We start from the raw sequence: 27,537 nt of genomic DNA on the forward strand, positions 1-27,537 counted from the left end.
CTATGTAGCAGAGCCACATTTGTGACAAAGGATATCATCCTGCTGAGTGAGGAATCCTAAGCCCACCAGCGAGACAGAGCATTTTGCACAGTTAAAACATTCCCCGTGCCACTGGCGCTCTTCAAATGAGATAAATTTGGCACCTCCGAGAGCTGAAAGAGAAATGAGAAAGAAGATGTGAATCCAATATTTCTGGATGTGGTTCAGAAAAGAAAAAGACTGTTTTCTAATGCATGATCATGTTGGTATTCATATAGCAAGCAAATGAACAAACAAAAATCCATAGGTTAAAATATTTTTTGTTTATCAGCAGAGTAGAAAAAAGTTAAAATTTAAGCTAGTGAGAAATATTTTAAGTAAAGCCACAAGTCATTTGCCTCTTTTCATATCCCATTATGAACTCTGAACAGAGCAGGTTTATCAGAATGCTCATTAAGGTTTGCAGATCTTCCCAACAAACTCTCATGAAAGTCATTTGCAATGTGTAGATGCATATAGTTTCTATACAGCACTGAGTGAAATTTAATTATTTCAACTAAGTTTATTCAAGGTGGGGGATTTGGAAAATTACCAGATTATGGAATTCCTAGCATGAGTATCTGAAATAAAGCATTGCTTTTTTATATATTTTAGTAAAATTATACCAATTTGATTGGGCATTCATCATTATCTTGTCAAACTCTCTAATTTGATATAGGTGCCTTACCAACAGACAGTTAATCAAATTCACCTCCAGTCTTATCATTTTTGTATTTAAAAACAGAGCCAAACCAACTACAGGTACAAGAGGGGCTTGTGTTCACTGTCCAGGGAGAAGCCAAGAAACGCCTTCTCTTATATTCTTAGGGATGATTTTTAATGTCATCTGAAGGTCTTCCCCTTTAAGACTGTACAAGACACTAAAATACATCATGGCAAAACTCCTTTCAGTACATAAAATAATTCTCAGTAGGAAGGAGACCCATGTGATCAGTGTGCCCTAGAAATGCATGTTCCATGTAACAGGGGATCTCTCTAATAGTTAACTCCTTCACTTCATAGAGTTAACTTCCTTCATTATGAGGGAACTATTTTTCAGGCTGTTTTCTGAAGTAAAGATCTGATTTGACAGAAGACTGAAGACAGCTCAGTGTCTGGTCCATTCTAAAAGGTAAGACTCACCTGTAATGGGTTTCTTGCAAGCAGCGCACTTCTTTGCGTATAATTTGCCAAAACAATCTTCACAGTATGGATACTCATCTTTGGAAATAAACCTTTGTCCAGACAGCTGAGTTTTACATCCAGCACACAAAAAACATTCTTTATGCCAAGGCTGGTGATGGTAGGTCATTCCCCCGGAAGTTATCACCTAATGCATTAACAAAAAGCAAACCGCAATGAAACAAAGGCACGAATCATGAGCTATTCAACCTGTCATTGTTTCAGCAGTTCAGGTAGCTATTAAACTTCAGCCTGAATGAAGGATTATTTAGGCTTTCTTAAATCCTTCTTGTTTTTTCTTTTCCGATGCGCACAAAAAAAAGAGGAGGAGTCTGGTCATCTCAATTTTCTTCATCTGGAATATCAACTTTGGCTAACTCCAGCTGAGCTGTACACACCACTGTCTTGTTATTCTTGATTTTCCATCACAAAACAACCTCACTATTTGTGGTAAACAGAGTAGCTTGTTATGAAATTCTTCTATTACACACGTGCAGGAAGGCTTAGCATCAGGCATACTCTCAGAAGAACAATTCTCAGTGATGGACAGTGGATGATAGAATTGATGTTGAGATTATGGCTGATCTCATATTGGAATTGGCAAATTGCTGGAAACTGAAACTGATTCCTATTTTAAGAATGAGGAAAGAGCCGGTAGAGAAGCTGAAGTGAAACAGGAAAGAGATCTCTGCTGTCAGAAGAAGAAAAGATATTTATCAATGATGTCATCAAAGTTCTCATTCCCTGCAGCTCACACAGAGCTCTCCACTGGTTATTTCTGAAGAATGAAATTTCCAATTGCTCTATGGCATCTGTATGTGTGGTGAAAAGTAGGTTTCACAGAGCTTGTGAGAGATTGCATAGAGAAGTTTATCTGTAAATAAAGATGAGCTGTAACGTGGTGTTTCCCCTGTCAAGTCATGTATGACAGCATATGAATGAATACATAGTTGGAATAGGAGGAGATAAAGTTGGAGAAACTTGTATAAGTAAAAATAAAGGAACTGTAGAGTTTCCTTGGGAAATGCAGTTTCAAAGAAATAAAGAATGAACAATACTGGATGATGTCAGCCAACAAAAAACTTAAATGGTTCCAAATCTCCTTGTTATTCCAGTATTGGGCTACTTCTAACTCTTATTTGCCTTTACAATAACATCTCAAAATCTGAAATGTTCTTTCTCTGGCACCAAATTCAAGACTCCAGTTTAGCAATTTAATCTCTTCAGGTTCAGTTCTTATTTATGGGAACTGATGAAAGTTTACGTAGCAAAATTGTTTCTATTTGTTAAAACTATTTGCAGCCCTAGAATTTTTAAGAAGCAAATCCTGATTATTTCACATAAATGTTGCTGACCTCATTTCCTCTAATAAATATAGAGCAGAATGACTACATTTGTCATGTGATCATTTAGTCCAAACTGAAGACTAGATGTAGAGATACAGGAATATTTAGAGGTACTTTCTAAAGGCTAATTATTGAGGGAAAAAATAATCAATAGATTTTGCTTAAATTAAAAGCTTTTGTTAAAGGTAGAGGTTTACAGCTAAATATTAAGTAATTTTAGAAATTATAAATTATTTTATGAAGTGAAAAAAAATCACGTTTGCCTCCAAAATGATAGCAGTACTAAAGAATAAGTGAAATTATGCCATAGACAGCAGCTTAAAACATCTTCCTAAACTAGAATAGTGTGTTGCTTTGAGAGTTTTCATCAATCAGAGGCAGTTTTAAATCATGAGAAATCAAGGGAGGTCTGAATTGATTTGTCTGTATAAGTGGGGAAAAAAAGAAAATACATATGAAATCAAATTTTCTGGTACCCACAGGAGAAGCATCATATATTGAAACAGTGGGACACTATTTGACTTTTATTATCACAACTGAATATTACTTAATCTGATTATTGCCTGATACATTTCAAGAACAAAACAGGTAAGAATGTGAATGCTTTCCTCCACTTAGGTAGTTTGATTGTGCATGCAAATATATCTGATTGATAAATGCAAAGTAGATGTTTATATGAGCAGATAAACTGTTACCTGGACAGATGGCTTTTTCACAACCTACAAGTGTAAAATTTAACCTCTGTTAAAAATTGTAATCAATAATAAAAGAATCCTAAAGTATTTGTTTTGATCAATGAATTTATTTCAAATATAATCAGTCTTATATCAATATTAATTAGAAGGGGACAGTAAACACTGCCACTCTTAGCTTTTGGTGTCCAACATAGATGTCAAAAGGAAAGCTGCCCGTCCTGCTCGTACTGTTAGTTCACCAGGCAATTTAGATGATCCACCCCCACTTCACAAGCAATATTGCCTAGTTAGGAAGAACAGGCATCTATGTTAGGTATCTAAAGTTAGATAGTGTGACTTTCCCTCATTGTATCCAGTCCTCAGTGTCAGCAAACCTACCATTTTGATCTAGCTTTGCTCTCAGAAAAAGGGTTGCTGGCTTCCATAAAGGTAGGTATTAGTTACAAATACAACACTCTTACCAACAGACCTGGACTCTCAGATTTTACAGATATCCCAGATAACTGAACAAGCGACGTCTCCAGCTTTAGCCGTACGACTTGGGGGTCAGACTGGGGAGTTTACATTCCCCACATCCTCCCAGGTGCTCTCTCAAACATTTTGAGAGCTCCGTTGACAAAAAAAGAGACTACAGCCTTCTAATTTAAGCATCTACATTAAATACTTTAACAAGTATTCATACTACCTGTTTTAGAGAGATTAAGATATGTCCAGGCACTCCTGTGAAGCAGCTATCAGCAATTATGAATAGATACTATAAATTTAGGCAATAAGTGAGTTCTGTTGATTTCAAGATCATTTTCTCCTGCTCCTTACCTACTTTTAGAAAAACATTTTAAGCCACTAAAAATATTGTATATTGACAAAAAGAAAGTTAACAGTAAAATAAGTCACAAACAACAAACAAAAAATAAGTTAATTATGCTCTTACTTAGTTAAAGCTTGTTAAGGATACAGTCTGAACTTTTATTCAGCTTTCTGACCTGTCCTCATAAGCTCTAACATGCAATTTCATGTTTATCTATGGCCTTTTTACAGACTATCCAAAAAGAATGAATTGAAGAATTCATGTGCTCTGTTGATATTCTCTTTGCTCCCTGTTCCTTGATGGAGACCTAGATTTTAAATCTCTAGTTGAGAATGGAAGTATGGATTTGCAGAGGTTATTTTAAGTATGCATGCTAAAGATTACAGATACAGTCCTCATGGGCACCATTTTTGCTGTTGGGCAACCTGGCTTTGACTTGAATAAAAATAACATGGTAGTACTTTGAAATGCTTTAATTTTTCCATTGTATATTTAATTACCTTTTTGCAAGAGTAGCAATGGTGAGCAAATTGCTTCTCAAAACAGGGAACACAGTAATTCTTGTTGTCTTTGGTGATCAACGGTTTTGTTCCCAACAGTTGCCGGCAATACTGGCAAACAAAACAGGATTCATGCCAGGAGTTCCCTTTAAATTCCATTTTACGAGAACCTGCAGAAACCAAGCGAACAACGCCCTCAAATACAGCCTTGTAATGTGTTTTATAAGGTGAGAAGACTCTTGTTTTTAATCTTCTATCTCACTATTAGTTGTATTAAACAAGAAAGCACTTAATAGAGTTTCTAAGCATGTGCTTAACTGCAAGAACACATGTAGTGCTGTATGTTCATCTGGAAAAAGCCATGCTGATTTGCCTAAGCTGTGATTTTAGAATACTTAATTATAAAAATGTTTTAGGATAACTTCTCTATGATATGCTTCAGTGGCCCAGAGTTTCTCTCAGGCCAGTCAACCCAGTGATAATGTTCAGGTACACAGCACCTAAATTAAGGATGAATTTACTTAGATGTTTAGTACATCTGTTAATCTCCTGTCTCTTGCCTTCCTTAAACTAAGTCTCATTCATCTATAAATACATTATTTATCTTATTCATCTTAAGCTGGCAATGTGTTTTTTTTTTTAAGYAATTATCTTCTGTGATAAAGCAGACTATGCTGCCTCTTCTTACAGTTCATCATTTCCATTCTAGATGAACAGTTCTTTTTTATCCTATTCAACTGGATGTTTTGTTCCATTGTAAAGTTAGATGCGATCTCAAAAGAATGTCACTTACTTAAATGTCTGCTAGAGGAGGTTCAGAGCTCTTTACTTTGTATACAGGTGCACTGTGCACTTTAACGGAAATGTGTACTTATAAGATATATGCACGTATGTCTGAGAATGATTCTTTCAGTGACGCTCACTGCAGCTTCCTCCCCCTTTGGTAGCATCAGACTGCAGAGGAAGGAGACAGGTGCTATACAATCCTTTCCATAGGAAAAAGAGAATTGTTGATACAACTGATTGATCAACCCAGAAACACCTGCTTCCTGGACTGTGGGGTTAGAGGAGGTTAGGGGACAGCAATGCAAAAACCACTGTCTTCTGGTGTTATTCTGGTCACATCTAGTAAGGCACATCTATTAGATAACATTGCTTTAACTATATCAAAACTAAGCAGTATATCACCCCTGAACTGAACACAACGATATTGCAACAACATTTGTCTATGCTGACAATAAAAAGGAAATAAACTGTAAATAAACTGTGCAGACCAAACCTTATTGTTTGGCACAAAGATCTACTGAAAAATAAACTTCCTATGTTGTTGCTACATTTACTGATGTCCTTGGCTAGAGGTTCCCAAATGATTATGAGGCCATGACAGATAGTTTGCAGCTGGTATTTGGAACTATACTCAAGCATTTAGTTTATGAATTGGTTAGCTCCTTAAGGGTACGCTGGTGATCTGTAAAAAAGTTTAAGCACAGACTAGTTCACTGTTCCAAGTGTCTGGGACTCACTTGCCTAGACCAGCGACTTCATTTTGCGCATTTGGCTGCTGTAGCTTCCCTTAGATGGCTCTGAAGAGGCAGCTTTTATGCAATCTCTTTGCTGCATTACTGATGTGGAAACAATGAAAGTGCTAGAGGATGTCCTGAACAGACATGATCAAAAGCTGAGAAGCAGTTTAGTGAAAAGTGTGGAATTTTCAAAAAGTTGCTTATGGCAGGAAGTAATCCTATATCATAAACACATCTGTACATGCGTTCTTTTTAGCAAAAATGTTGATAATGATTTGAACACAGAATGTCATGCTTTGACAATTTAAGCAAAAAATATTTCTGAGTGAAAGAAATGTTTTATAAAAACTGTGAGCCAGGTCTGATATTCAAAATGTGGACAACGTGACAGACAAAATGCAGATGTCTTGTCTAGTCTGGCGCTCCCACTAAAGATAGCTCTGTTTGCCTACCTACACTGACAGTGGGATATGCTTCCTAAAAACTGCAAGCAGAATCAAGAATTCAACATGAGCATTTCTGATGGTTTTTTTAAACTCTAAATATTCTTTGTAAAGATTTATAAGCCTCATCAGTGCTGGACCAGAGATATCTGTCTTCCCTCCACTTACTGCTAGGAGGGTATTTAAGTAGTCCATTTACTGTCTGAAGGAGAAGTAGTCACCTGAAAGCTGCTCTGAATGTCAGGGACTTTGTAGCTTGGTTATTCAAGGATGAGCTTTTAATTAAAAGTATAACTTCATTTTTCACTAAAGGGTCCCTGGTGTCTTACCTGGCATAATGGTCTTCTGGCAGTGGAAACACTTAGATGAGTACTCATCCGAGTAGCATTCAGTACACAGCAAGAGCTCATCCTTGGCAGCGAACGGCTTCTCCACCAGAGAGCAATTGCATTTGGCACACTTGAAGCAAGCCTCATGCCAGTGGCGGCCTTTGTAGGCCAAGTCCTTGGAAAAAGTAAGTCCATGTTAGTGAGGGCATTTCTTTACAGTGTTCTTTCCCCCCAGCTCCTCCTAGAGAAAAAGTGCAAAATGAAGAGCACTTGAATAGCAACTGGAGCATTTACATGTGTATCTGGCAGAAAGCACGGGCAAAGGTAAGTACTCAAAGTCACAGTGTCAGGATATTTTGTAGATCTCTTGTATAGACCATTAAGACCTGCTTTGGCACAGGCAACTCTTTTTGTATTTAACATCAGAGATGATAAGTTTTTATTGTAAGAAACATTTTATATTTCAAAGTTGGCTTTCAAGAGGAAAAAATAGTTAACCTTTTTTAATGTGCACAGACCACCTGACAAGAAGTGCATACTCCATAGACTTCTAAACAGAACTTCATGTACTTTTTAACATCACTACTTTTTCTTCCAGTTGACACTATAGAAGACTAAAGGAAGGTCATATTATTGCAGAGAACAAGCATTTAAAACCTCATTATTTGAGAAAGAAATGATTCTTATGAAGATTATTAAAAAAAAACATTGCTTTTGTTTACACCTAATATAACTCCCCATAAAAAGTTGGCAAGAAGCTGTTTGTTTAAGACTCAGCAGGCTTAAGGGCCAAGAAAGCTAACAGTGTATGTATGAGACCTCCACTAAGAATTCAAAAAAAGAGCAAATAGCAGATTTTATTTTTCCAAGGTTAAAAAAACAGGGGAAAAATGCACATCACCACTGCCACCACCAAAAAAAAAAAAAAGACCCTTAAAAATAAACCAGACTCTTCCAGGTCTTCTTTATAAATAAGGAACGAAGCACAAAAGGGCACAAATCCAATCTAATTTTTCTCCTTTGTCAGTACCCCTCCCTTTAAAGTACTGAAACAAGAAGTGAAATACATACCAGGCTGCATTTTAGGAGGTGCTGAGCACTTACCACTTTTGTTTGCTTTAGTTAGTACCTTTTAAAAAACAGGCTATCACCACAGAGCAGCCTGAGGCAAAAGAAAGGGGAGGAAGAGAGCAAAGCTCTAGCACCCTGGTACTGGAAGGGATGACCACTGATGGATCTCTGGGCCGTTTTTCTAGCTGACCCTGGCCTGTTGCACACCTTTTATGTTACTCCTGCAGTATTTTTGTCCCAATTTTTCCTTCCATTCAGTTCAAAGACTTGATTTTTTATTAATGATTGCTGTTCCTACCATTTAATTTTAAATTTTAGAAGTGGAATTAGTCAACTCAAGGCTTATGTTCTCCAGATGACCCTGTCTGGGGCTACCTACACAAGTTTACCATTGAAATGGCTGGTCAGAGTTTGAGGACAATTTACATCCAAATCAGCATTTTGCTTTGAAGATTCCTTTACAGCCCTGAGCTGTGCTCACAGCATGTCCTTTGAGCACCATGAGGTGCGTTGGCTGGAGAGACTTCCTGAGAGGCTTATTTTAATAACTTTATGACCTTTTATTCCAAATGAACATAGGCAAAGCAAGCATGGGGAGAAGGTACATACTGAACTCAGTAAAATAAAAGTGTTTGTACAGTATTCATCTGAACCTAAAATTTAAAGTCAAATGTACAGGCTGTAAATTGAACTAAACGGTGGGGGAAACCCTGACAAAAAGCACAGAGGAACTCTCATTAATATTTAATGTTTTTAAAAAAGGGGAGAAGTGAAAGGAAAGCAAAGCCCAGAAAGACCGCCACTAACATGTCACCTATGAGACAAGCAAGGTAAGCAAGGAATTAAATTAAAATTAAAATTAAAATCTATCCAAAAGATAGAAGGTATAACATAAAATAATTATAAATATGGTTTCTTTTCAGCTTGTCTTCTGTATGTGAATACCTGCAGTAGAAGTAAATTATACAATATAGTTAAAATCATTTTCAGTGGACATTTCTCAATTTCTAAAGTTTCATTCAACCTAATCCACTGAATTATCAACAGAGAAGCAAAAAGAAAAGTTACAACTATGCAGGACAGTAAAGAGAAAATTAAACAAATCAAAACTTTCTATAATTTCTTTTCTGCTGTTGCAAGAACCACCCTCCAAAGGAAAAAAAAACAAAAAAACAAAAAAAACCCCAAAAAGCAGGATGGCAATGTAAAGAAGGGGTTAGAATCCCTCTGCTCAGTGAAACATATCACTCCACACCTGCAGCTGGGGAACAACCAGAGACCGCAGATATATTGTCTATTTAGGACCTAATCACCACACATCAGTTTTCAATGGCAGGTATTCAGGGGGATCCACAGTATGTGCTTGCCCTCCAGGGAAGCTGTGCAGTGCAGCCACTGGAAATGGCAAGTGCTAGCGGAGAGGGGAATGATACCTTGGCACTTCAGAAATATCTAACTACCTAACTCTGGGCCACAGGGAGGTGCTTATTTCCACTCATGATTTTCACCAGGAAATCCTTTCTTGAGATCCAGTGCTAAGACAAGCCTTCTGTATGATAAAGAGGGTAAAAAAGAATACGGATTCCAATTTACCTCTCCACAAGGTGTGGTGTTTCTAACCTTGAATCTGGACCTATCTGACCTTGAATCCAGATCTCCCATATCCAAATGCATGTCCTCAACACAGGACAGATCAGTCTGTTTCCTTGGCTTTCACTCAAGAACATTTAACTACATTAAAGTGCAGAGGACAGCGCACAGAGAGACAGAAGGAGAGTCAATTCAGAGCCCCCTCAGGCCCAGCAGTTAGGGTATCGAACATGCGAACGAGTAGGAATACTTGGTTGAACTTAGGTAAAACATTCAAGCGTGGATTTTCCGTAGGCCAGAAAATTCCTCTAACCCATAGGTTTTTTAATATAATGGGGGACATAACAGGCAGACTTCAAAAACACATCCATGTACGTCACTGAATGAAATTCAAAGAATATAACAAGCTTAATGAAAACTTTCTGATCTAGCAATTGGGAGATGGGAGATGTGTTGAAGTAGACTTATTAAAGTACACTTAGAGAATCCAGGGGCCCCTGAGGCAAATAAGCGTAGGAAATACGTTGTGTGGGAATCGTGCCAGGGCTTGAATGTAAGCCACTGATCTCTGACAATCACAGGATTTAGGTAAATCCTAATTTCTCTGTATTCTCAAGCAGATTAGTATGTAATAAATGCCAAATACTGGAAGCATGTGCTTGAAGTCCTCTGTCTCACACCTGACCAGGTATATAAACCTTGATAAGTGCCATTTCCCACCAGAAATACTTAGAAGTACTATGGATATGAATTAAATAATTCTAGTTTTTCCATGGTGTATCAGCAGCCCTGCTACATCTCAAGCATTGTGCGGTCTTTGCAGCTAGGAAGTAAGTGGAGGTGAAGGATGGAATCCAGCATGTAAACCAAAACTGCTATATGGTTCTCACCCTATATTTGTGTTTATCAGGTGCACGTAAGTGTAGATTTCCCTAGTGTTTGGCCCTGAGCTTTCCTATCTCAAGTCAGCACTGAATGTTCCTCCCTGCTGTGCATGGGTGCACAACAGCACAATGGCTGTGCTTGGGTCTCTTCACCAGCACAGGGATATGCGGAGGACCTGATACAGAACCTGTCATTAAAGAGATAGGATTTGTCTGTAATTTAACAAGCAGCAGCAAGACAAAGCTACATCCTTACCTTGGAATCACACTCAATAGGTTGCTTGCACTCTTCACAGGAGTTGGCAAATAAGCTGTCGTAACATGTAACACAATAAGCATTTTCCTCTCTTAATGCATATTTCCTTCCACAAAGAGACTGCAGGCAGTAATGACAGTCTGTGTGATTACTAGTCATTCTGGTGGGGTTCTACCTGTGATCTGGAAAAATGGAAAAATCATGTAATTCAGTGGATGACAATTTCCTTGCCCAAATAATAAAAAAATGTTGCTTTACCGATTAAAGTTAGAACAGGTGTTTCTTGATATTTGCAGAACACCGAATTTTTAATGCAGGGCTGTTCCATAATGAAATGGTAGTCTTAACACACAGTGGTAGTCTTTAACATCTAATATATAATATATATATAATGGTAGTCCTTAACAATGGTAGTAGGATTTATGATAGTATAGCATATAATGAGTAGTCTTAAACAACATATACTATGTATTGTGTTAACTACATAATGGGGAGCAAGAAGGTTGCTTAATTACATAATGGGGAGTAAGAAGGTTGCTTCAGCTTAGTCCAGTGGTACTTACACTGAGAGTTTGGTACCTGAAAACGAAGTTGTCTTCACATTCTCTATGCACGAGTTACTGAAATATATCAGTGTGAGCATTATGTACTGGACTGTGAGGAAAAGCTTATCCAGAAGTCAGGGAATGGAGATTATAGTGGAAATATAATGTCCATATAATGGACATTAAAAATCAAAGAGTAGAAATGAAAGGACAAAGAGAAGTGTCAAGCACTTTTTAGTGGGTTCCTGGCTTTCCCTTGCCATTCCTGTCTTTCTACTCATTCCTTCCTTTTCAAAAAACCCCCACCTCTACCTGAATAAACTGGAGGAAGACAAGGGACTCCAAGTTACATAGTTGGCTTTTGCATGATAATCTCAGTTGTAGCGCTAACATTTGGTGGCAATGTAAAGTGATGCAAACAGTCCTGGATAGTGGAAGAGCAAAATGTAAAGAGAAATAAACTTAAAAAATCCAAACTCAAAGCAATTTTCCCTTTTGTTGTCACTGCAAAAGATGATTGCTTTTTTGCCAGGTTCCATCTTGGCAGTGCCAAAATACTGCGAGAGAGATGATATTTCTGTGCAGGAAATACCACAAATCTATTGAGAGCCAATTGTATGTTTCCCATCCTTCATTTTTCCAGGCTAAAGAGGCTTGGATAAGCATCCAAACTTCAGCTGCTTATATGTATGCAATGCTGAACATTTTAAGGACCGTGGAGATGGAGACTTATTTCAGCCTTGCTGTTGCTGGTTCGCTCATCAGTACTTTGCTAAAATTGGGTCTTGGTTCCTGGGAATGGAGGAAGAAGAATCGAGAAAGTTCCCAGTGAAGTGAACCCAGAAACATCTGCTGGACTCATCGGATTGCAATCTTCATTAAAGTCATCAAATTAATCACTGCAATCAGTGCCAGAAATCATAAATTTAGAAGATTTAAGAAAACTGCTGAAGGTCTCTTAAAATATTTACAGATCAGTGCCTGCTCAGCTGAAATCTTTGCACTTTGAAAAATGGTGCAAGTCAGTTTATCTCAACCAGATGCAAAGAATGAGAATAAAGAAGAGAAGCATATGAGGAACAAGGTTTGAGGGAGCACTTATCATAACAGAGCTTACATTTAGCCCATTTAAAAGTACTCACTCAAATACTTATTTTTATACATTAACTGCCTATCGCATAACCACAGGACAATTTTAAAGAGATATTTTGTCTTTTTCTGGGTTTTTACTCTGTGAACCCTAAGATGTAATCCAAAATGATAGTTTAAACTATGGGAAAGAACAATTACTGCAGGTTTCCACTAGCACAAATGCTTAAGGCTAAGAGTTTTTAATCTGTTCCTGGAGCGGTTGTAGTAACACTGTGAAAAAGGGGCAGGTAGAGAGGCTAGGTTGCTTATCTTAGACCAAAAGTAGTGATCATTTGGCACAAGCTATGTAAAACTTTTTATTTCTGTAAATTGAAATTCTTTTGGGTTGAATTGATTTACTATTTTTCTGATTGCCCTAAATCTTTGTGCTAGCCAAGACAGAGTGCAGTAAAGAAGTCAAATAATCTGCAACTCAGATCAGTGGGAAACATGTGCTTGCTTAAAAATATTACAAATGCATTTTATGTCCTATCCTTGGGATAATAGTGCTTGAATCTGGACTTCCATCTCCTCAGTATCAGGGATTTGAATGTGCAAAGAATGAACCCATGTCTAACAAAATGACATCCATGTCTAACAAAATGACATCCATCAGGCTGTATTTTTACATGACGTGACATATAAAAAAGACATGCATAGCGCAGGAATTCAGCGCAGGAGTGCTACACAGTCATCACTAATATCAAGGTTAACTTTTGTTCATTTTCTTCTACAATGAGAAAGCAGTATAAATTGGTGGTTAGGGAGATAGTCAAGAAGGAATGTTTGTGGCTGACTGGGCTCCATATTCAAGGTCATAGGAGAGGCTTGAAACTGGATTTCAGAGGAATTTTCATTCCTCTTTTTGTGGGCATTATAGTTTTAAACAGCCTCTGAGGATAACCCTGATTAGACTACCTTTCTGATTTCCTCCCTGCTGAACCAAGACCTCAGCTTCCCCCAAAAGTTCCATTGCAGCATAACAGTAGCTACAGAAAAATACTAACAGAGCATGCATGAAGAACTTATTTGTGTATACTTACAGTGGCTTTTTTAGCACAAAGCTCACCAGCAAATAGCTTCAGATGCCTGCAGATGCATCTCTGTTTGTTCATTTTAGTGAATGGCAATAAGCTATTAAGCTATTGAAAAGAAAACTCTGCATTCCCAACATTTTTCTTCAGAAAGTAGTTCACTTTTTTTTTTTTCCCCCCCCAGGCCAATCTGTTCCAGAAAGTCTGGGTTATGTGCTCATATGAGACACGCTATTACAATACCCAGCAACTTCGGAATCTTTAATACAGTTCTCCTAAAAACCTATGTGGGAATAAAGTGCTATTACTCCTGTTTTACAGCCAAGAACAGCTGCTGGAGAACTTTAAAAGTGAGGATCCACCGGACCAGGGTCAAGGGTGGGGGGGACCCTTGAACCTGCTGCTTTAGTAAAGCACTTGGGTTCTACAAGGCTCTTTTTCATAAGAAGTGTTCAGAGTTTGGCCATGATGAAATAAGACCATGTTTGGGTATGAAGCAGAGATGGCATGAAAAAGAATGATTTTTTTCAAATTTCTTGGCAAAGATCTGGGTAATCTTTGTGAACTACTTTTACCGTTAGGCAACACAACAAAATAAGCGAATCACATCTCCCCCAGCACCACTTACCCTTGTCCCAGTAAATAAATAATGTCACGAGCATCGTGCAGTTAAGTAGAATATTTTTCTTGTGCTTTGATCCTAATCTCTGGAGAAATATGTTTACTTTAAGTTTTCTGGAAGCTGGACTTCGTGTTTTGGAGGTCAGTTAGGAAATCTCTGGGGGTCTGATGCTATTAGCTCTCATGGAATGAAACGCTGACTCTGGCATCCCAGCTGCTAGCTTGTGTCCTAGGCAAAGGGAAACACTCAGACTTCTGCATTCCTTGGGAAAAGATTATTTTGTTATCTAAATTGGAGCAAAGGTAAAGTACAGTTGATTTTAATGTGTATAGTAGGCACAGATGTGTGATTCGTAGATGTTAGAGCACTCCAAAGGGTGCAGAGGGATGTTGCCAGGGCTGTGAGGATATTGCACTGATGTCCCTGGGGTCAGATTCGAGAATGCAGCAGTCTCATGGTATAAATTATGAGGCAGATGAAAATAAAGCAACACAGAGCTGGTTTTTCTGCCTGCTGTTCCAGCAGAGCAAGATGAAACACAGCTAACACAAATTAGGAGAGGACTTGCTCTAGAGTCAAATTCTTTCCTGTAAGATGTAAAGTGCTAAAAGGCTTCCAGAGAAGAAAGCTGTAAGAAAATGGTTGTGAAGTCTATCCAAACCTGACAAATGTGGAACCAACAGGAAACGAATGCTTGTTTTCTCACTGTGCTTAAAAAGCACAGCTGGAATTTTAATATCTCTCTTAATAAATTATCTTGATATTTTCTATAAATGTATGTTGATCGTCTTTAGATTATATAAATATACAAAGCCCAGATAAATTAATTCCACTCAGAATGAATAGACATATATATGTACACAATTATACATATATGCACATGTAAAAATATATCTTTTGGTTTATGGCATTCTCATGGACTATTTCCTGATCTAAATAATCCTGCCATGAACTACCTCATCTTTTTCCTTAAGAACATGTGATAAATGGAACAAGGCTCTCCATTAGACTCTGAAACAGGCATAATGAAAGAAAAATGATGGCAAAATAAATCATTGCAATAACACTGAAGGAGAAGAAAAACAAATCAATCTATTATGAGGGACACACCCCTGTAAGCCACCCCAGGCAGTTGTTTATTTTCAGTTAAGTATGTTTTCTTCTCTGAACATGGTTTTGCTCATTTGCATAAATTTGCTGATTTCCTTTTCCCTATTCTTTTGTTTTTGTGAAAGCTGCTGAACTATTCATCGCYAATACATTTGCAAAATACATTAGCAACGCAAGGTTAGAACTGCATTCTACAGCTAACAGTATCATTATTTTATAAATAAAAATTTCTAAGAATGCTCTGCAAGGAAATTTTTCTCATTTCAGAGATCACAGTTTCTTTTTTTCCTCTGGAGGCCTGCTATCCCCTAGAAATTTGGTATTTTATTGTGACTAGACCTAACAAAGGAGGGGGGGGAAAAAACCAAAAAACACAGGACATTTGAGCATTTGCTGCTTTTTCAAAACACTGGCAATATCCTTGCAAACATTTGGGTGGGTACAGAGCTCTCACTAATAAAGTTCTGTTTTTAAGTAGCCAGGACAGCCATGCTAACTGAGACTGGGCTATAAAAATATGATTTTAACACTTCAAGGTCCAGAAGTGACACCATTTTAGTGGACTGTCTAGGCAAAGCAGCTCATACAAGGGTTGATCTGGTAACTGCACCATACTGCATTGTACTGTGTTTACATACCCTACAACTATGAGTAAAAAGGGAAGCAGCTCTGGCTCAAATAGGGGATTTAGCATCCCAGGAATTCTCTTTCTCTTTAATTGGTATCGCAGTGAGCTTTGCTTACTCCACATAAACTCAAACATTGTTGTCATCATCTAAATTCACTTCCTTTATCCCAGTGCAACATAATTTACTACTTGCTGAGACTTCAAACTGATGAAAATACATGTACTAAGGGTTTGCAGTGGTGCAGATATACAGAAATCTTGCCGCAGACAAGACCTGACTAGCCAAAATGTCCCTCAAACTCTCTTTACTAACTACAGAGTGAGCTGGAATCTCCTGGCCCCATTACTTCTATGGCCATCTAGATTTTTCCTTTAAATTAATCTRTACAACTTTCACCAGCAGCATCTAGCTTGTCCACTTGCTACCGAGGTCATACTGAGGGATTTAGCTGGCAATATTTAAATTAATGTATACCTCTCCTAATGAATATTGTGAGTTTTACTATTGAAGCTCAAGAACTACCATCACAGTAAATCCACTGTACAGAGAAATTAGAGGTCAGAAATAAGCATACCACATGTAACAGCTGAAAGCTGTTTTTCAGAAGAAGGAGCCAGAAAAGTTGCTGACTGGGTACAGAATTAAATCCAGATGACTTGCTGGAAATTTTTAAACTAATCAACATGTGAGAGTCAGGGACTGTAATTGATTATTTAATAAAAATATTACACTGATGCACAGTTTCCAATCAGAATTGACACTCTTATTCTGCACACAAAAAGCTTGGCTGATCATCAGTATTGCTGTTCAGTATTTAAGCATAGATGAACAGTCTGTGGAGTGTTCTGGATCGATTCAGGTCTCTCCCAAACTATTTATTACCCAGAACCATGAACCCTTTTCATCTGTTCAGATTCCTGGGTGCTGTCAATATCTTCAACAGCAGCAGTACAAGAAAAAAATAGGGTTAATGCTAAGACTTAGATCATTGCTTTTATTTTTCTCAAGTCATTCTTACCTGCATCTTTTACCGTTTTTTACATATTCTGGAGCAGCCAGAATATCCTCCTCCTAACATGTTCATTACAGAGCTCATATTACTTTATGATTACTGTCAGATTTATAGAACCAAATGAACCTATGAAATATATCACTCCTGCGCTGGTGTACCTTTTCATGTAAAAACCTATCAGTATTCTCTGTCATATTATATACTTTTAGCTATTTCACAGGTTTGAGGATTACATCTGGCACAAAAGTCCCATGTGAAAAACTACACCTGAATTAGCTGATGAGTTAAATACCTAAAAGACATTTAGGCTGTTTTAAATGGACTAGCTTCAGGTGCCCAAGTTCAAAAACGCATCAGGTCCTGAAAGTGAAGCAGTCATAGGCCTAAGACATGGCTGAGAAATCATTGGTGAATGCCAGGTAGAATTCTGAAGGAATTTAAAGTATTGTCACCAGTGATTTCCCCAGGGGCCGATACTGGGGCCAAGACCATTTAACTTCTTCATCAATGACCTGGATGAAGGACAGAGTGCACCCTCAGCAAGTTTGCTGACGATACAAAACTGGGAGGAGTGGTGGATACCCCAGAGGGCTGTGCTGCCATTCAGAGGGACCTGGACAGGCTGGAGAGGTGGGCGGAGAGGAACCTCATGAAGTTCAACAAAGGCAAGTGCAGGGTCCTGCACCTGGGGAGGAATAACCCCATGCACCAGTACAGGTTGGGGGTTGACCTGCTGGAAAGCAGCTTGGCAGAAAAGGCCTTGGGGGTCCCAGTGGACACTGAGTTGACCGTGAGCCAGCAATGTGCCCTGGCAGCAAAGGCGGCCAACAGYCTCCTGGGCTGCGTTAGGAAGAGCACTGCCAACAGGTCGAGGGAGATGATTCTCCCCCTCTGCTCAGCCCTGGTGAGGCCACACCTGGAGTGCTGGGCCCAGTTCTGGGCTCCCCAGCACGAGAGAGACATGGAGCTGCTGGAGAGAGTCCAACAAAGCACAGATTTTGAAAGATATTTTCAAAGATAAGCAAGAGGTGAGATTTTTCAAAAATACGTAAACAATGAGGAAATTCATTATCATTAATTTCAATGTTTCCTGATACTTAATGTCTGGTAAACATGGTCTCTAAATCCTTCTCAGTGAAAGTACATTCAGTGAAAGTGCACAAATCTGGTTACAGGAGGAAAAAGCAAAGGAAACTAGTGATTTTAGCCAATTTCTGTCAAAGAACAGAACAGTTTCAGCAGAGTCAGCATTTCCACAGGGAAAAATCACTTCCAACAATCTCAAGTCCCAGCCATGTGTGAAATTAAGAGAGAATGCCAGTTCCACTGACAATATTTTCTGCATTGTCATGGAGGGTGAAGTATCATCCACATGTCCTTTGTCAACCAGCCTGATTTAGATATGACTACTGCCCAGAAGCTGAGGCCTTTTTGATGGAAAGGAGTTTCTGGCTTATCTGTGCTATGTGGCTTTCCCCAATAAAGAATATTTTGTTTCTGCTGTTGTTGCAGGTTGGTGCAAGTTAAAACTCCTTTTCTTCATTGATAATACTGAATTTTAAGCTGGTGCTAATTGTCACAGATGAGGCTACAGAAGAGATATGCAGGTTCGGATGCCTTCAGTAATCTTGACTATTCTGGTGACTTGGCTTGGAAGGAAGCGCAGGCAGCGCTTTGCTCCATTGCTCAGCGTTGCCGTATATGGAACAATGAGGAATAAAAATGTGTTTTGGGCACTGACAGTCTACACTAAATATACTCCTGACCAGAACTCAGGAGGGAAAGCAGATCTAAAAATGATTTAGCAATGATTTAAAGACTGTGTGAAGGAACATGACTATAGTTGTACATATCATTTCAGTTCAGCAGGCAAAACCATCTTAAGGAAGGTGAAAGGAACCCTGCACAAGAAGCCTAGGAGACAACCTGCTCATGAGGAAAGTTTCCTAATCCCATTTAGGGGATTAGATTCATGCTCTGAAACATGAGGATTTATAAGCTTCCAAAACTAATATAAATTAAAAGAAGTTACTGCATCAGGGTGTTCTTGGAAGAAAAGGAGTTTTGCATAAGCTTGATCCAAACTACTTTAGCAGTTTTAGTTTTAAAATTTTGATGTATTTTAATCAAAAACATTTTTGAATAAACAAAACTCCAGGGAAAAATGTCATTATGCTTTAGAAAAGTAGGACTCACAAAAGCGCAACCAAAGAAAAACGTTAGTCTAAAAATAGATCTTAAATTTTTGACAGAAAACTGTTTTAGTAAAAAACTAAGTTTTGTTTTTGATATATAGTTAAAATGTTCATTGAGAGAAGCAATTTTCTAACTAGCTATACATTTTAGTCTAGGAAAAAGGACGGGATTCTGAGTTAAAGAATCATCTCATTTTGAGATCATTAGCAAAAGGATGTTTATGCTGGGATACAGTTGCCTCAATTAAAATGGTGGGAAGGCAGAGAATAACATATTGTACTTGCATGGAAATATTAATGTATTTTTTACTGCTATCAAACTAAGCCCTAGAAAGTACTACATATTTTCAAAAGAGGAAAAGAGACATTAATAATTCTGGGCTGATTTGTTCAAGATGAGATTGATTTCTGAGGCCACAGCTGAACTTTGGTGACGAACAGAAATTTTCCCCCAACTACTTCTTCCCCTTCTGCCTGGCTTCCTCCTGCCCCCTTTCCTGCCTCCACCCTCACCTACAATCCCCTAATCATGGAAAATACTTAAAAGTGCTTAAATAAAAGGAAAACAGAAGTTAAAAATGAAGATGTGGTGAAGTCCTGATCTGAGAGTTTGGCCCATGAATTCATCCTCAGCGTGCAGATCAGGGCAGCACTAAGATCTCTGCTATGACAGCATCTGCATATCAAAAATCCTCCTCCTGGATCTCCTTTGTACAAGGCACTGATGACCCCAGGAGAGGCCAACATGCCTGCACAGCTGCACAAAAGTCCACCAAGAAAACAGCAGCATCTTAGCAAGACACTAACACCACTGGGCAGGAACACATCTCCCTGATAGAGAAACAAGCTTGCCTTCAGTACGGAAAGCTTTCTCGGGGAAAACAAAAGCAATGGGAAATGATGTCTCAGATACAGTGAGGAGTAAGGTGCTTAAAGGCCATGAAACAAAACAGCCTTACCACTAACAAGAGCTAACAGAGCTTCAATACGCAACATTGATGCTGACTGCAAGCTTTAAGATCTTAATAAAAAATAGGCTATGCCTTTATTATATGCCTCCCGCTGCAGAGACTGGATTTCTCCCACCCTTACATTTTATTTCAGGCAGAGAAAGGAGGATGAAGAGTACCATGTTTCTTGAGAATGCGTACACTACGTGAATTAAAATCCTATTAAAAAAATAACAACAACCCACTGTGTAATACAACTTTTTCTACCTGGGTTCTTTAAAAGCCTGTGACCTACTTTAGAACTGCTTTAAGAAATAAAATGAGCAGTAAGAAAAAGATGAGCAGCAGCAGCATATATGCTTTATAGCAAGCTAAAATTGGAAAGGACTTTCATTACCCAGTTAAAAACACCCCCCACAACACCAAACCAAACATAATACCCCCAAGTGGTAATACAGCATCTCCTGCAGCAGCACAGACTTTTACTTTTCTCTCCTAACTGTACTGTGCCAACCTGACCTAGTTTTCTGAGGAAAAAATAAACCCAGCTGCAGCACTTTAATAACAATATGAAACCTTATCAAAATGAACCAAATCTAAAGGTTTCTGATCTCAAACCTGTTCAAAGCTTGTCACTAGCTAGGTGGCATTACAGCTTAGGAAAAAAAAAAGGCTGATGTAAGGAGTATTGGTATGTAAGATCCCTACCTCAGTTCTCCCTGATCCCGGGTATTCAGATTTTTAGGCCCAACRAACAGTCAGCTCTGTTGCTTGTAGGGCTCCATCCATCAGTTGCTACCTTTTTACCAAGCTTTACATGAAAAACACAGACAACAGTTCTGCAGACAATTTGTGGCCACAGGAATCAGTCTGGGAAGTCACTGCTTTGTATAGTCTAAGAAATGCTGTACAGAGTATTGAGTAGAGCCCACAGTAGCCTGATGCCAAAGCAAGGACTGCCTATGTATTCTGGATTTCTACTGACAAGTAGCTCAGTAGGCATTGCTAGCAGAACTAGCTGCAATTATCCTCTACAACTGCTACCTCTTTGGAATACAAAGATTCAATAACAACACAGTCTTAATAAAATATATATACATGCATATGTATCTGCTAGGCAGGTAAACCAGTGAAGGTCTATTCCATTGGAGAAATCCTGAAAGATGTCACGCTCTTTGTATTCTCCTGCATTTACAATAGTAATCGCTTATAGAATATAACCGAGACTGAGGGCAAAAAAGGTTTTCAGGAGAATGCCAAACAGCCAGCCACCATGAAAATACACTGTGGATGATCTTAAGTAGTCTTATATAACTTGTTCAAGTAACACTTAGGAGGAAACAAAACATGTGCTTCCTCTTCTCTTGGACCATGATGCCAGAAACACTTGCATGTGTATGTAAGTTAATGCAGCTGAATAATATCACTCAATGCATGGATGTCATATCAGGCAGTTTAGTAATTGCTGGTTTAGAAATGAAGATTTTAACTCTGCATGTTAGGGTTGGTGAACTCATACTTATTGGGAAAGCACTAGGCACAATTCAGTTACCAAGTCTCAACATTTGCATCAAGGTTGTCGAAACAAACTGGTACAATTTGGCCATATGTGCATTTCACTAAATAGATGGAATTATGGCAGGATGATATTTTGCTTTCATCCTTTGTCCTACATTTGTTTTAAATGTACTATAAGGCTGGAATACCTTACTAGTTTAACTACGCAGACGCATCAAGGGCAGGCTGCTGCTCTTTGGGCTGGGAAAAAAAGGTAAAATATTCAGACATACACACTTATTCATGACAGATGACCTGTTTTCACTGTTGATAGTAATCCAGCACATTTCATTCCAACATAGCAAACAGATATATGACTCTGAATGTAAAAACTCAATTCTAGAAGAGAGCTCACTAGATGACTTTTGAAGGCCATAAACCCATTTAGGAGAGGTTGATGGGAGGAAAGGCAGGAATGGAGATCTTTTACTTTTGTTCCTCCTTTAGCAGAGAAGGAAAATAAGGGAGTGTTGCTAGGACTGGGTGTAGAAAAAATTGATTTTTTTAACATAAGCTTTTGTGCATCAGCATTTTCATTGAATAAAAATCTTAATTGAAGATTTTTCTTGTCCCAAACAGGTGAGTAAATAATGTCCTATTTCCCCACAAGACAAAATATATCATTGCGTTGACTCTGTTTTAGCTTCACTCCTCATGTTGTGTGAGTAGCAACATCGACTGGTCCTTAGACTCAGCTCTGGGTTCTTCTCATGTCCTGCCAGAGACTTGCTATATGACTTTTGCCAAGTCACTTGAAATCTCTGTGCCTCTTTTACTTCTCCTCTTTTTCTGTTGGGCCTGCCTTGGGTGATAAGGTCTTCAGAACAATTACGTGACTGGGTATCTCAACTTTTCCCTTAATTCTTAAAATCTTGGTACCAGACCTTAAACATGCTTCTTACTATTTTAACATAGTCTATCTTCCTAAAAGTGGCTATGAATTAAAATTAGACACTGAAATGAATAGCTCTCAGTATTCTGTCTTACTTTATTGTGAGGCGAGGTTACTGACCCTTCAATTACTGCTCTGCTGGGATTTTTGTAATATCCTGGCATGTGAAAAGGTTGTTTTTCGGGTTTTGGCACTATATTACTTTCAAAGTGGAATTCTTTCTATGATTATAAATACATATTATCCAAAAGCTGGGTTCAGTGTGTGATTGCCCTGTTCTGATGGACAGAAAATTAAGGCTAAAGATTATCTGAACACCCAAAACAGGCAACATTTAATTCTGACAAATCATAAAGGTTAAAAAAATCATCACTTAAGTGATAATGAAGAAATGCCTTTCTTACATTTAGGATTGTTTTAAAAACAGATAATATAATTCAAGGATATTGGGTACCAGTGAAATCTATTCAAGTGATAACGTGAACCCTGACACTTAGCAATGGAAAGGAATTACTCTGGCAAGTCTAGAATGGAATTGACCACTTTTAGTAAGGGGTGACCCTCAGAGCCCATAACTCTAATTAGCTGTGGGATGAGATTTGTCTGAGTGGGAGGAAAGTGGTAAGCAACAGCAGAAACTATGTTAAGATAAAAATACAGTTCAAGTCCTTTTTGCTAATTTATATTAAATTTGGTAAATGTTTTCAGGAAAAAGCAAAAGCAAGCAATTAAACAGAAATCTAAGAATTCTGCTACTGCATTTTAAATAAGAAAGTGTTCTGTGCTTTTAATTTGAAATGTTTCTCAATGCTCCTCCATTTTGGAGCACCAAACTAAACAAACTTTCACAATTAGAAGATCTGTTCAACATGAAAGATTTTCTCTATTTTTTTTTTTGCATGCAAATAGAAAACAAACCCAGCTATTCAAAGAACTCAAATGATGGCACAATTTTTCAWGTTATAATACATAAATGAATATGGATGTTGCTGAATTATTAGCTTGGGGAGCTCACTTGAGGAAGACTGGGCTCCTGATAAACAGACTTGTAGCTTAATACTCTGAGGTATTTATACAGCCTTCCTTTCTAAGATCTCAAGCAACTTTTCTAACAATAATAAAGTAATCCTGAAACACAGTTGAGAGTTACTTGTCTACAGGAAAGGTTAATGCCTGTCAAAATAAAATAACTGATTAGCCCAAGGTCAGAGAGCAAACCTGGAGGAGTGGGAAGAGAAGCATGCAGTTGTTATGCCTTTGCCTTTAGAGGATTTTGTTCATCAGACTGCAGTCATGGACATGGCAACGGAGAGTTACAAGTACTGCAGGTTGTGAAGGTTGCCCAGTGGACAACTTCCAACTGAAGCACTGCTGGAAAGAAAGCACTACTAAAATTAGCTGAAGCAATAAAATGCTCCAGTTGCGAACTTTACAATCGCCCTTAATGACTCTGGGGTTATGACTAATACTTACCCAAGACATTCTGAGGGAAGTTTGTCCAGTTTTGTGTTAAACCTCTTAAGGCCGCAGCAGTTGAGACAGTTCCTAATCATTAAGGATTTTCCAGTGAACCTGGGCTGTCTCCAGTCAGTCTTGGATAATGCGGTTTTGAATTCATTTTTTTCTCCTCAGTGTAATAAACCCGGTTTTACAGATGGGGAACTGAGGCACAGAACAACCAGCCTTTGAACTTTGAAGGTCACTTTGAACTAAATTCAGGTCTCCTCTGCGTGTGTTCTGTCACTAATTTATGCTATGCTCTGTCTCTAATTCTTTTTATGCTCTGATTCTTTCTATCAATTCTGTTATCTATGCACAAAGACAGGTTATAGAGAAATGAATATTATTCTGGTTTATAAAAGTAAATAAGTGTGAGGCCAGCAGTGAACAAGGGAAGCCCATTCAGATCCACTATTCATAATATTTCAAAATGTGCAGAATTTACTAGTCTTTATATACCTAGAACAAGTTCAAGCTCAAGACAACTCTGGTTGAGAAGAAAGTGACCTACTAATGTGAAAGTAATGAAGCAGAATCAAAGAAAACTCTTAGTCTAAGAAAAGAAAACCAGGAGAAGGGATAGTTGATGTATACTGTGCAATATCAGAGACAAACAGGGGCTATTCACAAAAACTAACTTAAGTCTACTGAGGTTAATTCACTAAGGCGCTCTTTATAGTTAAAGGAGAGAGATAAATTCCTCTTGAGGGTGATTCATAGTAGAAATGTAATTTAGCTATTATTGAAGAGAGAACAAAGGGAGATTAGCTAGCTGTTGTGAAGTCCTGCCCCTCATAGTATCTCTGCTGCAAAATTTCATGTTGTAGGGTTTTAATATTATTAACTTATTTTTAATACATCAGTTTAGTGTTTCTGTAGAAATGTCTATGTAATTCTATGAAATGGTACCCATTTCATAGGAAAATATAAACATATGAAATGAGTTCACAGCTTCCTAAACAGAACCGCTCGCCCTGCTCTCAGCAAAGTGAATTCCACTGTAGGAGCACACTTGGAATAAGAGCAGCATTTCATCATTCCCATTTCCAAACTTCGGGGCTCTAGAAATTTTAATAGGAAAGCTGAACTGGAAATTGTTAATTTTAAGAACATCCTGGAATTAAACATAAGACATCATCCTACAGTTAACTGGCAGGGAAACATACAGAAAAAGTTAGGCTTTAGGTGATCTAAAGGCTTGAGCAGAATCCAGGTCTTGTTTAGTCAACGGGAGGGATTTTCACTTGAACAGGGTCAGAATTTCACCCTCTGATTTTAGGTTTGACATTTAGAAGCCTGCTGGTTGAGATTTTAGATTTCTTCCTGTCTATCCATGGTTAGGCAATCCTAATAGATTTCAACTTTTTTTAAATTTTTTTTTTTGATAAGTAACACTCAGACATGAAAAAAAATGATGAAAAGAAAGCTGGGCTTATTTGTATATAGCCCACAGAACTTATGTGTTATCATGTCAACCAAACACATACATTTCCTAAAATATGACTGCCTGCAAATAACCTTCAGATACCCTATGTCATAATTGATCAGGATCTCTTTCAAACAGCTTCTGATTTCACTTTGCTCTTGTATTACAAGAAGGTTAATATGTCATCTTAAGTACCTACCAATTATGCAACTTTAAATCAGAGTGACTTTTGTGACACTGCAATAAATTACATGGCAAGACCATCAGCAACGTGTTATAACATTAGTATATTAATTCTGTTACAGCCTGTTCTGTTAAAGTACTCTAGAAATGTCAACTCATGACACAAACAGAAGAAAAATATGGGTGAAAATATTGGACACAAATAAGACAGACATCTGAAACTTTTCTTTAAATATAAGAGATTTTGTGTCAAGTTCCAGTACCTATAAAGATCTTTTGAAACTAGAGAAAGTTAAGAAAAAAAATGGTATTTAAAAAAAATTATATTATTGAAATATAAATTGTATTTGATAGTTTAATCCAAGTTTAATTTTAACCTTATTCTCAGGAAGATTGCCTTTAAGAAATCAGGTATCAATGCAATTTATATATATAGACTTTAAATTTTAGACTATTTCCACCCTGTTACGCATACTTTTTAAATTCTGCCATATAGGTACACATTTCTAGAACAATTTTAGTGAACAGAGGTTCATCCTTTCAATTCTACTTTCATCCTTTCAAACCCCAAACCAAGAGCAGGATCCTAAAAATGTGATAGATAAAAGATATGACAAAATATCTTATGGAGGCAGAATCTTGAAATGATACTTGATTTGATAACAAGGCAAAATTTTGCTATAAACACCAGCTTGGAAACTGCTTTGGCTTCAAAGAAAAAGCAAGAACAATCCATGCTAGGCAGTGAAATTAACTGTACTAGACACTAGTGACTTACCATATCAGAAAAGACATTGTTTAGAGAGTTTTCTTTCAATATCAAATAGCTATGAAAGCTTGCCATGAGAAAAAAAATGATGATTTGAATGTCACAGGAAATAGCATATATATTTTGATGGCTTGTGTTTTGGAGTAAACAATATTAATCCTCATATCATTACATAGGGAAAAAGAAATCCCAGACTCAAACAATCTTCCCCTAGATTAATTAGTGATAATGAATAAAAAGAAAACAACTGCATCTGAGAAAATGTAGCATCTCTTTGACACACAAAACTAAAAAATTTAATATAAGTGTGGAATTCTGCAAATAATTTAAAGAAACTGTAGCCATGGGAATTAGCAGTTTTGCATGTGAAGAAAAAAGCTCCTGCTTAAGTGCTTAAAATACTCAATTAGTTACCTGCTACACTACCACATTTAAACATCACAAAAAGGAGAAATGGAAATACTCAATACTCACACTTGGTTTCAAGCTGCTTCTCCTGGAAACTTGTGTAGCAAAATAAAGGAAGAAATAATTGGACGTCTTCGCAGAAACAAGCATTCAGTAAGTCCAAAAGAAACAGAACACTTTGCCAGAGCTATTTGAAGGTCCCATCAGAATTTGGCTGCCTGGAGGAAGGCTGAGGGTCAGTTTGTTTCCCTTAGACCTCATGACATGCAAATAGCTGGCTGCCTCACCACTGAGTCAAACCATTCTTTGACATCTTGTGTTTACAAATTACAAATACATACCACGTAGGAGGTTCTTAAAGGAGCATATTTCAGACAGTTGTCAAAAGGCAAAAGGCACTTCTGTTGAAAAAAACAACCCCCCCTAAAGAATCCCTCCCCTCAAACCCCAAACAGTTTAGTACAMGGTGGGGGGTGGGCAGGAGGGGGAGATGGGTCATCGTTCATCCTCAGATTGATTGTGCATGGACCAAAGGGTGTCCAAAAGACCTGCTTTGGATTTGTAATTTAGGAAAGAAACAGAAAAATCCTCATGACTAATGTCCGAGTGTCACATACTGGAGATGAGTGGGGGGTATAGGGAGAAGCTTTTCTCCAATTTAAGGAAAGATTTTGGGGGACCCAGAAGAGCTCCTCTGGTACTACTAATGCAATTGGCGGGCTGGAAGGTTTGCCCCTCTTGCAGCACACAGGAAGCTGTTCATATTGTATTTCACCCATGCGGTACTACTGGCCTCTTGCAGGTCCTCTCCCAGTTTTCCTCAGTTCTGGCCGAGACTGAATTGCAGTCATCTCCTCCTGTGTGTTTGGACAGAAGAGGGGCCAGCTAACTTCCACACACAGCCTACGGCACACACAAAGCACGCAGAA

The 27,537-nt window shown here is 38.0% G+C and overlaps 1 protein-coding gene across 3 annotated transcripts; it reads right to left on the reverse strand.

Moving 5' to 3' along the window:
• Nucleotides 1-26,758, reverse strand: FHL5 (four and a half LIM domains 5). Of its 3 annotated transcripts, XM_026059293.1 has the most exons (7): nt 26,671-26,758; nt 26,132-26,139; nt 10,646-10,816; nt 6,845-7,019; nt 4,550-4,719; nt 1,162-1,348; nt 1-152 (listed from the first exon to the last, which is right to left on the reverse strand). In XM_026059293.1, exons 1-7 carry the CDS (start codon nt 26,756-26,758, stop codon nt 1-3), a joined length of 951 nt encoding a protein of 316 aa, XP_025915078.1. The 3 variants fall into 3 exon arrangements, with proteins under 3 accessions (XP_025915078.1, XP_025915077.1, XP_025915079.1); XM_026059292.1 differs by lacking the exon at nt 26,132-26,139 and having other exon boundaries at nt 26,675-26,758; XM_026059294.1 differs by lacking the exons at nt 26,132-26,139; nt 26,671-26,758 and adding an exon at nt 13,984-14,004 and having other exon boundaries at nt 10,646-10,827.
• Nucleotides 26,759-27,537: the final 779 nt, after the last annotated feature.

Source organism: Apteryx rowi, unplaced genomic scaffold (genome assembly GCF_003343035.1).
Source record: "Apteryx rowi isolate R43461 unplaced genomic scaffold, aptRow1 scaffold_155, whole genome shotgun sequence".
Lineage (NCBI taxonomy): Eukaryota > Metazoa > Chordata > Aves > Apterygiformes > Apterygidae > Apteryx > Apteryx rowi.